The 15,204-nt window shown below is 50.8% G+C and overlaps 2 protein-coding genes across 3 annotated transcripts in view; both read right to left on the reverse strand.

Moving 5' to 3' along the window:
* Aldh4a1 (aldehyde dehydrogenase 4 family member A1) overlaps positions 1-3,026 on the reverse strand; it is a 24,592-nt gene extending 21,566 nt beyond the window's left edge. The window contains exon 1 of the mRNA XM_026782203.1: positions 2,794-3,026. Within this exon, the coding sequence (XP_026638004.1) occupies positions 2,794-2,822 (29 nt within the window). The 5' untranslated portion in view covers positions 2,823-3,026. The remainder of the gene's footprint in view (positions 1-2,793) is intronic.
* A 2,003-nt stretch (positions 3,027-5,029) lies between these two features.
* Iffo2 (intermediate filament family orphan 2) overlaps positions 5,030-15,204 on the reverse strand; it is a 45,269-nt gene continuing 35,094 nt past the window's right edge. For both annotated transcript variants that reach the window (XM_013348270.2, XM_005352940.2), the window contains 4 exons: positions 10,964-11,084; positions 10,758-10,850; positions 9,765-9,895; positions 5,030-9,125 (listed from right to left, as the gene is read on the reverse strand). In XM_013348270.2, the coding sequence (XP_013203724.1) occupies positions 9,020-9,125; positions 9,765-9,895; positions 10,758-10,850; positions 10,964-11,084 (451 nt within the window). In that variant the 3' untranslated portion in view covers positions 5,030-9,019. The remainder of the gene's footprint in view (positions 9,126-9,764; positions 9,896-10,757; positions 10,851-10,963; positions 11,085-15,204) is intronic.

Below are 15,204 nucleotides of genomic sequence, written 5' to 3' on the forward strand. Positions count from 1 at the left end.
ACACCACTGTGTGCCAGGCACACACTGTTGCCAGGTGCCAGTGCCATCCGACCAGAACAACGTCAGAAGCATGGCGAGGACCTCAGACACCATCTAGTCCTCTGCATCTGTGGATGTGCACATGTGTGCACAATGTATTGCTGAGGATGGGACTCGGGTCCTAGGCAAGCACTCAACACAGGGCTGCATTCCAGCCCTTACAGAAAAACTCAACAACCCAAAAGCCCAGAGTTCCGTCCTCAGCACTGTATAACGTCAGCATGGTGGTGCACCCTCGCAGTCCCAGCGCCTCAGATGTGAAAGCTTTCTGAAGGATCAGAAGTTCAATGCCACCCTCAGCTAGAGAGTAACATCAAGGAGCGTCTCAAAGAAAAGAAAAAAAAGGAAAAAAAAAAAGACAAACGAAAGCCAGTGTCACCACCCCCTCCTCCAAGGCCACATGGTGAGGTGATGAAATGTCTGCTAGCGAGGAAGGGCTCACTGGCAAGCTCATTCATTTACTCGGTGTTTGCCCAGGGATTAATTAACAGGTGTCAGTCCCAGCTCCATGTCCTGGGGACATCCAGTAGGAGATGACAGGCTTATGAAAGAGAAGGTAAGTTATGTGGCTTTTACCCACAATGTGTAGGACCACCAGTGTTTCGGATTTCATTATCTCTTCAGATTTTAAAATATTTTCATTCTCATAACCCTGGGAATGGAACCAGGGATTGGATGTGAGTCCACAATCCATTAAGAATACAAAATGACAAAAAACAAAACAAAGAAAAACCAGAAAAAGAGAAGACTGGGTGCAATGGTGCACAACTTTGATCCTAGTCCTTAGGAGACAGAGGCAGGCGGATCTCTGCGAGCTTAAAACCAGCCTGATCTGCAGAGTGAGTCTAGGACAGCCAGGGCTGTTACACAGAGAAATTCTGTCTTGAAAAAAACAAAAAACAAACAAAAAAGAATGAGGAACCAAACAACTACTCAGCTGTCCTAGGATTGTGCCTCTCAACCGGCAACAACAAAAAGACATCTGAAGATTGTCATGACTGAAGAAGCCACTGGCGCTAGAGGCACAGATCGGAAGTGCGGCTAAGCATTTGCAGGGCAGAGCAGCCCCCAAGTACCTGCCCCAAAGGTGGGTGAATGAATGAATGAATGAATGAACGAACGAACGAACGAACGAACGAACTAACGAATGCTGCTGCTGTTAAGAAACCTATCTGGGCATCCTGCCAGGCCAGCCGTGCTGTACAAAAAGCAGGCAGCCAGAGCCCAGAGAACTGGTTGCAAAATCCTCTTCCCACCAGCGAGCGGTTCAGGAGGCGGCACACTGAAGAGCGGAGATCTGGATCAAGATCAAACTACAACTCCAGTTACATCTGCCCGAACAGGCAGAAAAAGTTCCCCAGTTGCAAACGGGGACTAAGCAAGTTCCTAGGCTCGGTGTTGGAATCCATCGACCTTGTTAGCTTGCTAAATGATACTGCTCTTCGGAACTGTTTTATCACGTGGACTGCCTTCTACAGCCCATTAGGGGGTCTTTGTGTCTATATGCCTTTCTCACCACTAAGCAGTAGGTGGTCTCAGTCCAGAAGGTGAAGAACTGGAGTCTCAATCTGAAAGAGAACCACATACACTCCAATCCCATCTCCTTTTCCTGACAGCTCCCCACCAGAACATACAGAAGAGTTGGAACTTGCCCATGACATCCCATGGCAGGGGTGGGGGGGGGGCAGGGAAAGGCTCACTAATTAACTCAGAAAGATCACAACTCAGTGGAGGAAGACGCAATGGGTCGCAGGCCACAGAGCCAGCAAACAGCAACTAAAGTGGGGGTGTAGGTGCTGTGTAATTCTAAAAGGCAGACAGAATGGATGGAATCACACCCACACCCAACTGGCTGTGAGTCCCACTGGACCAGGATCTTGGTGAGGGTGCTAAGGTTCCCGCTGAAAAGCAGTGTGCAATTGGATCTGAAGAGTGAGCAGCACTGTCCTGGAGATTGTCCAGTTCTTCATTATTGTAATGACTGTATCTACATCTTATGAGAAATCTGAACAAAAGTGGCAGTTTAGACACGTGTAGTAGCCCTGGCCTTGAACCCTGCCTCTGCCTTCCAAGTGCTAACCAAACACTTCTTTTTCCCCCCTGAGACAGGGTTTCTCTGTGTAGTCCTGGTTGTCCTGGAACTCGCTTTGTAGACCACGCAGGCCTTGAACTCACAGGGATTCACCTGCCTAGGTCTCCACAGAGCTGGGATTAAAGGTGTGTGCAACCACCACCTGGCAATAATTTATCTTAATGAATTTATTTAAATCTCAAGCCGTTAAACCATTCAGAACCCAGCATCACACGTTATAAAAGTCATTATGGCACCCACTGAAAAACAAAAGCCCAATATTGAACTGCAAAGGGAGTGGAGTAGAGAAGTCCCCGGAATTATCAGGAGGCTCCAGAACGTGAACTGAGGAATGTCCTAGGGCTGGGAGAGTCAACAAATTTGGAATATTAAGCGTTCGGAGGAAGAGGAGTGAAGAAACGGGACGTGCGACACTGCCCGGGCACCGCACCCGACAGCAGTAGTCAGCGCTGGCGGGTAGGGGGACTTAGCCAAGGAAAAGGGACCATCTAAGGAGACCCAGGAAGATGCGGTGTCTCCATGGGAGAGTGACTCTGTAGGACGCGACCCTCCAGCTTAGGGGAGTCTTGGGGACTTGGGAGAGGGTGACTGCAGCTCAGAGCACCCGCAGGGAGGGAGTCGCCCGCCGTTCTCAGGGCTCTGGTAGCAAAGGGTTCACTCACCCTGCGCTCCTCCAGACGTGGGAAAGCATGGCTCGGCTCAGCACTGGTACGAAGAGTTTCGAGTGGAGTCTGAAGGTCCCGTGCGTCTGTGGGAAGCTCCGAGTCCTCCCTGCGAGGTTGGACTAGTCAAACCTGGAGCGCACCACCTCGGCGGGAGGAGCAGTATCATTCGGTCCACCTGCCTTGGGGTCCCTCTGCGCCGATACCCCCTCCTGTCAATAAAAAGCAGCCTTAATTAAAATGTCACTGTGAACCGCGGGGTAAGAGAACCTGGCAAAATGCGCTAAAATAGATGATCTTTTCTCCTCTCCTCCTCTCCTTATGGTATGACCCAAGGCAAGAGGGAGTGAGCCTCATTGACCAATCACAGTCACACATGGAGGCCTCCGGGCCAATCAGCGGGACTCAAAAGTTGCCTACTCCTTAGGTCGGGTCGGAGAGTTGCAGTAGCTAAAGCCAGATCCTGATTGGCGGAAGTGCTCAGTATTAGATGGGGTAGAGGGACCAGGTCCACGCGACAGGTGCAGCAGGGGTCCCAGAACCTTGGCTGCTAGAAGGCTGGTCACCAGCGGATCATCATTCTGCACGAGCCCTCGGGGTCACACTAAGGCCAGCTCCCCGCCGCCACCCCGAGGGCTACCGCCTGGATGGAGCCTGGTCGGCCCTCCCAGCCTGGCACAAGGCCAAGCCAGCTGCCAGGGTCTGCTTCCTTCCAGATTGGGATCAGTATGAGATAAAACCATAGCGGGCCTGTGCTTAGCATTTTTCTTTTTCTTTTTTTCTTTCCTTCCGTCTTTTTCTTTCTCCTTTTTTTCAGCCTCTACCCACAAAAAAAGATTTTCCTCTGTGTCCCTCTGTCCCCCGGGGGGGGGGGGGGGATCAGTTTTCTGCATGAGAAGTTACTTGATGAATATTCGAACATATTAAAACTGCTTCTCAGCCAGGCGGTGGTGGAACGTGCCTTTAATCCCAGCACTAGGGAGGCAGAAGCAGACAGATCTCTGTGTTCAAGGCCAGCCTGATCTACAGAACTAGTTCCAGGTCAGCCAAAGCCACACAAAGAAACCCTGTCTCGAACCACCACCACCACCTCCCCCCGCCCCCCCCAAAAAAAAAACTGCTTCTGAAGCTTGCTCTTAGGATAATGCCTGAGGAAACCACTATATTCCCAAGATTCCAGTGTGTGTTTCTATGTCTGTGGCAGTGTGACTTGAGCATTTGCTGTAAGGTTACTTCTATCCAGTTCTAATTTGATACCACACTGGGCAAATTAGCCTCTGTCTTAGGGTTACTATTGCTGTGATGAAACACCATGGCCTAAAGCAAGCTGAAGAGGAAAGGGTTTATTGGCTTACACTTCCACATTGCGGTTCATCATTGAAGGAAGTCAGGGTATAATCCTAAAGGCAGGAATGGATGCAGAGGCCCATGGAGGGATGCCGCTTACTGGCTTTCTCGGCTTTCTTATAGGACCCAAGTCCACCAGCCCAGGGGTGGCACTGCCCACAATGGGATGGTCCCTCCCCCATCAATTAAGAGAATGCCATGCAGGCTTAACCACAGCTTGATTTTTGGGGAGCCTTTTCCCAGACTTGGTTCCCTCCTTTCAGAGGCCTCCTGCTTGTGTCAAGTTGTCATAGAAACTATCCAGTCCAGCCCCTCTGGGCCTGTTTCCTCTGCTGCAGGCTAGGATGATAGTGTCCACCTTGAACACCCGCCCAACACCTTGAGCTTCTCCCTTCCGCTCAGTTACACTATAGGAGACACCTTGGGAGACCTGAGCCAAGAACATTGAGTAGGAAAAGGGCACAGCATAAATATGAGCAAGCAGCAGCTTCTCTTCATCCCTGGAAAAGATGGTGCACGTCAGAGGGATGACACTTTTGAAAGTGGCCACTAAATAAAAGTCACTGGAACAGTGGACAGAATTGAATCCAGAGCCCAGCAGGTGCTTCTTGTAGATACTCGGGGGAGGTTTGTGAAATGGGGGCTTTGGAGCTGGTGGGACCTCAACTTCAAACCGGACAGTGCAGATTAGTCTGGGCTCTTTGGTCTCAAGTCCTGCCTTATCTTCTTCTGGAAGGTTTCAGTGTGAGATGCAAACAGGAGTCCCCCATCTTATCACTGATTGGTTAATATCTTATCACTGATTGGCTAATGTGTTTGCTTTAGTCTTCTGACCCCTCCCACAATCGCCATGACAAAAAGCAGCACACACGGTCTGTTCTAAGACATTTTTATTTTATTTAAAAGAAGCCAATATACAGGATATAAAGGGCACAGTATTTACAACAGTACAGTAAACAGGTTGGTTTTTCTGGTAGGGTCAGTAGTCTTTTAGTGAGTACAAACCCCTCCCAGTGATTTTTCAGACCCAGCTGACAGACACAGCAACCGTGGGGTAGGGTGGGACTAAAAACCAGGTAGATGCTACAATGTGCATAAAGGGGTCCTTGTGGGGAGTTCACCACGTTTCTCTGAGAGCGTGGGAGGGAACAGGAAAGGTAAGGGGTTGACCTAAGACTCACACAGAGCCCACACTGAGCCTGGAGATCTTCACACAATGGAAAATCCCCTCCCAGAGAGAGTGTATGGCTTCGCTCAGACCCCTCCCCACTCCTGGTAGGTGGTTACCCTTCAAAACCCAAACTTAGGGTCCCAGAGGGAGGACCCAGGTCTGAGGCAATCTTCCAGAGCCCTGGTCCTTCATCCAGGGAACAAAGACTGCAAACTCCACCTTGGCCTGGAGTAGACACGGCCAGGGCTGAGCTCTGAGCATCTTGGGGGTCCCTTCTGTGTCTACTCCAGCTGCCTGGTAACTTCAGACACAGTAAGCCCCAGGCACCCGTATTCCCCAAGCCCACAAGCTCTACCCCCGCACAGCTGAGTGGGAACAGAGGGGAGCTGCAGAAACATTATACCCTACCTCTGAAGCACCCCTCCTCCCACCTCAGTTTCCTGCAGTCACTTGCCCGTCCTCCCTCCTACCTCCCCCTACCCCCAGCTCTCTTCCGAGACTTCCAAGGACAGCACTGAGGGCTGAAGAAAGAAGAATCCATTTCCGCACAGCTGTGTGCATTGACGACGGACGGCAAGGGGAGGAGAGGGGAACTCAGTGTTATGCCCCCCGAGTCAACAAGCGTGGTGGCATCTCATCCACAGCAGAGTGCTGGGCCACCGCGACTGCCTACCCTAGATTAAAAACCTGATCCTTTCACAAAAATAGAATCTCTTGCTTTATAAATAGAATACATTTAGCTTAAGTTACACCTTATCACATCCCTTAGCCCACCCCCTCTCCTCCCGCCCCACATCAAAGTCGCCTGACGCCCCACATCAAAGTGGCCTGATGCGCCACAGGTCATCTGAGCTCCACCCCTGGAGCAGAGTCCAAAGTGGACAGGCCTTCCAGACACAAGGCCACAGGGAGACAAAACTTCTAACCAATCGTTCTCCTTTGGAGTCTTAGAAGAGTGTGAGTGGGTGTGTTTGTGAGTGTGTGTGTGTGAGTGTGTGTGTGTGTTTCACAACCAACCAGGGACCTGAAAGGATGCAGCTGTCTCCCTGCTGTGCCTGTGTATGTGGCCCCCCCAAAAATAGGAGCGTGCCCAAGGGCGACATGGAGAGCCCATCTGAGAAGCCCTGAATCGCCAGTGTCAATATGACACCGGGCTCAGAAATAGAAAACTCAAAAAGAAGTATGCACATGTTTACAAGGATGGACGAGTCCGTCCAGAATGGGCAGGCGCTGCCCCAGTGAGCGGTGGGGTCTTTCTTGGCAAGCTGTGGGCTCACAGTGAGGGGACAAGCAGGGCCCACTGGCAACAAACTGAAAAAAGAGAGAGAGAGAAAGAGAGAGAGTGGAGGCCAGGCCCAGACTCCAGAACCAGCCCAGGAGGCAGGCCCACCATTCCCTCGCTCTTCTACCATCATCCTCCTGCCTTGGAGCCTCTCTCTCCAGGAGAAAGCAGACTTTGAAAGCCCACAGGAAGGAACACTCCTGAGCCTGCCTTTCTCAATGCCCTAGACAAATGACCTATGTATACAGTTGGGAAAGCAAAAAATAACACCACAGGACACCAGTTTCCAGGGTAACCTTCGTCACCCCAAATGTTTACACTATAGCTTACTGTCTTAACTCTAGAGATATGTGTCACCACACCACCACCTTGAAGAACAGCTAAGGGCCAGCTTCTACTCTGCCTGCCCGACTCCCAGGCTCTACCACTGGATGGACACCTTCCCCAGCCTCAGCTGAACACACCCATGGGGACAGCCATCTTCCTGCCCTCACAGAAACGGAAATCTTTTTTACAGCAGCTAAGGTCCAGGCCCATCTGGCTCTGATACCCTTTGGTTAAAATAAAAACAAAACGATAATATCAATAATAACAATAATAATAATAACCAGAAGCTAATGAACCCTGTAACCTTTAAAAGAATGGGAGGTGGGAAAGGGGGTGAGGGAAGGGGCTGTGCCTCTTCCAAACCATTGTCCCTCTAAGTACCTGCCGGGAAGGACAGTTTGGTCATCAAGAGATGATAACTGAATGTTGCAGCCAGGCTGCACAGGATGCGCCCCCCCCCATCCAGCCACGTGAGAAAGGCCACCAAATTCTGATAAATTAGATAAACAAGTTGCCAACAAATAACATTCTCTCTCCTCTCTATACATACATTTGCCTATTATATACACTTGTTCTAAATGCAAAACAGATGGGGTCACTCACACACAGAGATACAAGGACGCAGGGGACAATCAGGGTACCACCATGGCTCCAGCCCAGAGTCCCCTGTCCAACACATAGGCCTCAGAGGGCCCATGAGTTCTGGTCCCTGGGTACATTTTGTTCCTTTGACCTCCAGAGGGAGCTGCTGGGTCAACAAAAAACAACATAGGCCATCAAAACCACTAGAGTCGATCAAAAATAAGAACAAGTAAAATAAAAATAAAACCTGACTGCTAGGCGAGTTCCCAGCTGAAACTAGATAGATGGTCTGTCTTACGGCCCCTTAACTCAGGCCATTGCAGTCTTGGGGAAACACTGGCTCAGAGTGACTCCCCAAGAGTCCAACCAAGTGGCTATGGACACTCCTCACTTGGGGCTTCTACTCTGGCTACTGCCAGCCTGCCAGGAGCCCCACCACCTCCCTCTTCCTCCCTCACAAGGCTTTTTTTTTTTTCCAGCCAGAGGAACAATGGAGGACCAAGATGGCGCCATGGCGGACGGAGTGGGTACCAGTGGCCTGGCCCATTCATACTTTTCTCACAGAGAAATTACAATTGTGGAACCTGGCAGGTGGCTGGAGAGGCGGGAAGGAACATCAAGTCATCAGGACAATAAAAGACCACCACCCCACCCTCCCCACCCCACAGAGGTCCCCAAGAAAGCCAGCAGTCCAGTAGGCCAGCTTACAGAATGCAGGCCTCACCAGAGACCTGAATGGGACCACCCCCAGATCCACGGCTCACCCTCAGAGGCTATGAGGGTTTCCCAGGAGTCTGAGAGAGGGCCTGCCTTCCCACTGATATAAGGCAAGCTGCTTTTTGTTTTTGTTTTTGTTTTTTTTGCATAGTTTAAACAGTGAGGCTCTACTGTCCCCCACAGTGCCTTGCCCCAACACATTGCCACTAGATCCAAAAGAAGGAAAAAAAAAGATTGGTCTTCCCTCCCGCCATTCCACCACCTCTCTCTTTCAGTGGGTGAGAAAGTATTAAGGAGTCCTCACCCAGGTCTGCAGGTAAATAGCCTCCTTCCTCTGGAAGGCAGACTCCCCCAAATGGCCACCGACTTGACTTCTAGTCAGGGCCAGGACATGGGGAGGGAGGACGAAGCTCATGGCCAATCAGGGGAGCAGGTGAGAGGAAGAAAAACCAAAAGATACTACACCCCAGGCCCCACCCTCACCTTAGAGTTTTGTATAAAAAACACCTGCTAGGAAGAATTCTTTGGAGCTCAAAGTGGCTCAGCTTAAGGGAGAAGGCACATTGCACTGCACTGCCGCACAGAAGTCTGCAATTGTGATGTGGAGAACGATAGAAAATCGACAGCACCATTCCGTGGGTGGGTGGGTGGGTGGTCAAGGAAGGAAGGAAGCAGCGGTCCCGCTGGGCCTCCGGAGAAGGGAGGACAGAAGTCTCTGTGGCGAGGAGCCCTCATGGCTCAGTGAGGAGAGGAGGCTGTGCCCCATCACCGAGACCACCAGTTGCGCAGGGTCTCCGTTATCAGCTGACCATGGGCTCCACGTCTGCCTCCCGCTCCAAGTCATCCTGGATCTCATCTGTACTTCCTGAGTCGCTGCTGGCCACAGAGCTGGGGGACGGTGAATTCCTGCAAAGTGTGGGAGAAAGGGGAGACTTTCAGCAAGCAGCCTGGGTCCCCTGACATCCTAGGGCCAGGACCTCTGGCAGTCACACCTGTCAAAAGGTACCCAAAGGGGCTGGGGTGAGCAGAACATTTGCCTAGGTGCATGAAGCCCTGGGTTCCATCCCCTGCAATAACGTAACAGGAACCAAACAGGATTTACCCTCGAGGGGTCCTGCAGGTTCCATGAGCTGTTTATGGCTCTTTTGACTCCTTGGGAGCCCCCGCCTCAGCCACTGCTTAGTCTGGTGTGTGGCTTCCCCTTGGGAGCGGGAGTCACGGGTCCAGCTTGGTTCTTTACGTTGTAGCCATCCATCATTCCTGGTCTGAGCACAAAGTGGTACCCAGGAAAGCCCAGACAACTGAGAACATATGGGGACTACACACAGTGGAGGAAACAGCCCGGGTTTCTGTTTGCCTGAGGGCGTCCCTGCCAAGTAGTTCCACTTGCCTACAGTAACAGTGCTTATACTGGGGGCTTAGGTGGGTGGGTGGGTGGGCAGACAGATGGTCGGGAAAATGAGAATGAGGTGAAGGGGCATGATGCAGCCCCAGAATGTCTCTCTAAGGCCCCACCACGGAAGCCTAGGGGAGCACGGGCCGCACCTGTCTGCAGAGCCCTTGATGAGCCGGCGGCAGGTCTCCATCTGCACATCCAGGCCTCGCTTCATGCTGCACATCTCCATATACTCGTGTAGATGTCGGTTCATGTCGCTTTTGGCTGTGGCCAGCTCCAGCTGGAAGGAGTCGATGAGGGATAAAGGTGGTGAGGGGGACCTTTGGACCTCGGGTTACCGGCAACAGAATCCACCCTCCTCCACCCAGGCCGACCCTGGCACCATCCAGGCCATCCCTGGACACTGTAACTGTAAATCTCTGCCTTTGGGTATCAACCTCCCTTATTCTCTGCACACTGGTCAATTCTCTTTACACATGCTTCTGGTCAAAAGAGGGGTGGTTGCTTAGCAACCCTAGAGGTCTATCCGGCTAAGTCTCTGATTCAGGGGACTTTCCTGTACTCAGCATCTCTGGGAAACTGTTTATGGACACGAACAGGAAACTTTTCATGTCTCTGAGCCTTCTCCTATACCATGACACCTGCCTCTCCAGGGCAGAGGAGGACTCTGGGCTTCTTCTCCAACACGGGAAGAGCACTCACTCTTGTATAGCAGTGGTCAAGCACTGGCCTGACTACTGCTTCCTGACTTGGAAACAGTGGGCAAGTGATGTGGCCTCTTTTGACATCATTTCCTCCTCTGTATGGGTACCCAGTTCCTACAGCCGAGGAGGAGGTAAAGAAAACCCAGAACAATGAGAGCTGACTTCGGAGTGATGCCAAATGATACTAGGCACTGGGTAAGGCTGTTATTGGCACTCTCCTGCCTCTGCCTCTTTAGGATAGGCAGGAATCACTGTCTGACTTTACAGATTAGGAAACTAACATACTAATAAGGACAGGTTTGAAATGCCAGGCTCCTGACTCTTGACCCCCTTGCTTGTCCCATTTTGTAAGCCTGCATTTCCATGCACACTGACCACCCAGCTCAACTACGCAGCCCCCAGGAGACTCAATAGCAGACCCCATGGCCGAGATCTCACCTCGATCTGGCCTATCGTCTCCTGGTACTCCTTGTCTCTCGTCTTGAAGAAGGATTCAGTTTCATGGATCAAGTTGCCCAAGTTTTCTTCTTGCTGGGGAGACAGAGGAGACAGTTTAGCTGGGGAGCACAGGCTGCATAAAAAGGGTAAAAACAAGGGATCATGGGAGAGAGGCAAGCCCCAGAGAAGGCAGGTCCCAGGCTCACCTCGCCCTGCAGGTCAATGGTCGGGTTACAGTTGGTAAAATCCTCCCATAACAACAGCGTGTCTTCATTCTCCTCCCAAGTCAGGCTGTCACAGTCGTCATCAAAATCAAAGGTCTCCCGCCTGTGGGTGACATCAGAGGGCATGACTGAACAGAGGACAGACAGGGACATCTTCCCCAGTCTCAAAAAAGATGGCGGGTAGCCAAAGCCAATTAACTGTCATATCCAAAAAGAGCTTTAGTTTCTCAAAATGCAGAGTGTTTCTGTACAATTAATTAGAAGTCTGGTTTTAAGTCAAAAGTGGTGTGGTGAGTGTCTATAATCCCAGGATTCAGGAGGATGAGACAGGAGGATCCAACTCAAGGCCAACCTGGGCTACATTATATAGTGAGCACCAATCAGCTTCAGCTATGGTATAAAAGCTTGTGTTAAAAATCCACCTCCTCCGCCGGGGCTAGAGAGACGGCTAGGCAGTGAGGAACACTTACTGCTCTTGCAAAGGACTAGAAATCAGTTCCCAGCACCCACATGGTGGTGTAAAACTGTCTGTTTTACTGGTTCCAGGGGCCCTGGCACCCTCTTCTGGAGTCTGCAGGCAGTGCATGAACATGGTTCTCAGGCAAAACATTCATACACATACATAAAATAAATTTCTTTTTAAATCTCCTCTCTCTCTCTCTCTCCTCTCTCTCTCTCTCTCTCTCTCTCTCTCTCTCTCTCTCTCTCTCTCTCTCTCTCCTGTCTCTCTCCTTTAGACATGCCTCTGGTCAAAAGAAGAATGACTACCCCCACCATACTGAGCAAGGCAAATCCAACCATGCTCCTCATGTTTTGCAGTTGAGGGACCACGGCTCAGAAGGAAATTCAGCATGTAACAGGGGCACAGCTGCAACCCTTCTGGTTCTCTACAGCTTTGAAACCAACTAAGACCATCCTCCAACCTGGAGGTTTGCAAGATTATTAGTTTCATTTTACAGCTCAGCAAACCAAGACTCAAGGATTACTGAGTGTCCTTCTAAACGAATAGATGCTAACATTGGGTTTGAATTCAAAATTGAAGTGACTTTAGAGTCTTTCCTGTTGGCCAGAATGGGGAGGAAAGAGATTAATTTTGCATGGTTTTGCCCAGGACTGGTTCCCGAGATGCATAGATTGCTCCGCCTCTTTGAAAAAAAATCATTCCATCAATTGGATGTGGTAGCAAGCTCTATGAGTTCTAGGCCAGCCTGCTCTACGTAGTAAGTTCTAGGCCAGCCAGGGCTACATAGAGCAACCCTGCCTCAAAAACCAAACCAGAACAGACAAGTAAATCCTGGGATTACAGGCTTGTGTCGCGATATCGGGCTGAGTTTACATCAGTGGCACAGAAGAATCTGCAGACTTCCATTCTGGGTTCTCCTACTGTCTATGCTTCCCCTTTTTCTATTCTATCCTGACTCTTCTGAGCTCTGCTCTCTGCTCTACGTCGTTCAACAATGTTATTAGTTGGGGACCAACCGGGAGCGACACAGAGTGAGTTCTGATAAAATTAAAAAAAAAAAAAAAACAAACCAAAAAAAGCTTTCTCAAGCGCTCCCTAGAGGAAGGCCAGGCTGCCCAAAAGCAATTCTTGTAGGAGCCTGTAGGTGGCGCCTGTGAGTCAGGAAACAAGCTTGGGGTTGGATATAGGAGAAGGAGGCGATTCTGAGCCCCTGGGGTCCACCCATTAGCACATCACATAGTCCACTACTGACTTCACTTCCTTTCCAGCGCCTGAGATCTGAAGGAAAGCCCCGCTAAGGGATGGCTAGCCAGGACAGGAAGATGGACGAGAGCAGAGGCGGAAAGCGCCCCCACCCCTCCCTGGGACTTTGGAAGGCGGTTGAAATTCCTCTCAGCCTTGGTCGGAAGCCCAAGCCACTGATCTGGATCAAAACAAAATAGGTTTCTGACATGGATGTGTCATCAAAAGCCTCACTAGAACTGGCTGGGAGGAGGGGGGCATAACCACCCGGCTGGGGCGTGGGCTCCGGGAGTTATCAGGTAGGAAGGAAAAGCCGCTGCATGAGCCATTAGCACCAGCTAGAGCAACAGGATAGGAGTAGGGGGTGATCAAAGAATTTTTTTTTTTTAATTTAGGCAACTTTAAAGTCAGACAGATCTAATTAGACGCTGTGCCCTGTCAACACTCCAGTGCCGAACGCATGAGGGATCACTTCTCCATTGTTCCCAGATGAATACATTTTCCACACACAAGAAGGAGCCCTCTCCAAACGCGCCCCCAACTCAACCCTCTGGATGGGTACCTCTGCACTGTACTTCATTTCTGACCAGCTTAATGATTCCCTAGGGACTTCATGAAATACGGAAGGGGATTTGGGGTGTCTGAGCATCCAATAGTGACATAGGCTCAGGAATTCCCAGAGCAACCTGGGGAAAACCAGTGAGAATGCTGGCCCATCATGCAAGGGAGGCCCTGGGTTTGAGTCCCCCCAGCACTGCAGGAACCAGGCCTGGGTCCTAGTATTCATGGGGTGGGGGTAGGAAGATCAGAAGTTCAAGGTCATGCTAGACTATACAGCAAGCCTGAGGCTAGCCTGGGCTACATGAGCCCCTCTCTCAAAAAAAAAAAAAGTGGTGGTTGGGGGATCCCTTCTTGATCTGGAGGGAGACTCCAGTTTAAAGACGAAACAAGAGTCAAAGGGTGTCCTTGGCATTATCAATCGCAAATGTCCATCTTGGTTCTGTTGGAATGTAGGTATCAAATATCAGACATCAGGTGAGGAACTCCCAACTCCACCCTGCTCATCCTCTCTAAGTACCGATCTAAGCCAAAGAGGGACCAGCCAGGAACAGTGACGCAGCAGACAGAAGACGGACATGTCTTCCAAGCAGGAAGGTGGCGAAGGGACACAGCACCAAACCATGTAAGTGGGCTTGGCTCTGCCCTACTGTGCTCCAGCAATGTTTCCCTTACATGGAACTCAAAGAGCTGGTGGCCTGGTCTTTGGATGGTGCCCGCTGTGACAGAGCTGAGCTTTCAGAGCCCAGGTGCCCAAGAGCGTGGGGCTCCCAGCTCTGCTCTTGACTCCCTCAGTGCCCTCTCCCAATCCCACCTTGGGGTTCTGTATAGATTAGAGTTAAAAATGGATCGGGGGTTCAGAACAAAGCACCAAATAGGTCAAGGCCACAGAGCCATCAGCCCCGAATCAATGTATTCAATGGGTTCTGGTGCAGTTCTCTGTAAGGTTTTGCAGGGGAGTCCTGAATGGTGGCATGTGTCGATCAAAGTCTAAGCTACCAATGTGACATCACTGAGGCTGCACACACACACACACACACACACACACACGGTTCCCAAAGACCAGTGCCACGTGGCTCTGGCTATCAGCTGTCTGCTCAATGCTCAAGCCAGACTCTGCCGCTCAGCCACTCAGCCAGCATCTCCTGGGGAGGGAGTGCTAATGAATGGGGCAGGTTGCTGTCCGAGTCCAACTCTGCCATGTCCTGCTGAGCCCCCTTGGAGCCTTTGAAAAGGTTAATAATGACCCTGTCCACTTGATGAAGGTCTGGAGGAAGCCAAGTGTCATTTCGTGAAGGACACTTGGTGACTATCAAAGGTCTTCCCATGAACCATGTACGGGTCAACTCACCAGCCCACCAAGAGAGACTGGAAGAGAGGGCCTGTGTAATGTATGGTTGGGAACAGCCCACTGAAGGGACGCCACACTCCTAGCCCTTCCTGGATACATGATGTCATCAGACAGCATTGCACATGAAGAGGAAGGAGACAGGACAGCCCTGCCTTCTCACCCTTTGGGCAAGGAAGGCCAATCCTAGTTGAAACAATTGTCTCCCTACACCTCTCTGGGTAGGGTGTGCTCTAAAGAACTGAGGGTAGCAGGTGACATAAAGGATCATGGGCACACATCCCAAATATGGCAGGCACTAGATACCCAGCCATAGATGGTGCCATGTGATATCTGGCCTCAAGACTCCAAAGGGAGGCTTAAAACAGGAAGCTTCCCAAACTCTCTGTTTAATCAAGAATCTAGCAAAGAGCACCTGTTGCTCTTCCAGAGGACCTGGGTTCAATTCCCAGCACCCATATGGCAGCTCACAACTGTCTGTAACTCCAGTTCCAGGGGCTCCAACACTGTCACACAGACATACATGCAGGCAAAACACCAATGCACATAAAATTAAACCATTGGAAAAAGGACTCAGTGGTTAAGAGCACTGGCTACTCTTCCATATGATCC

This window comes from Microtus ochrogaster, chromosome 10, assembly GCF_000317375.1.
Source record: "Microtus ochrogaster isolate Prairie Vole_2 chromosome 10, MicOch1.0, whole genome shotgun sequence".
Taxonomy (NCBI): Eukaryota; Metazoa; Chordata; class Mammalia; order Rodentia; family Cricetidae; genus Microtus; species Microtus ochrogaster.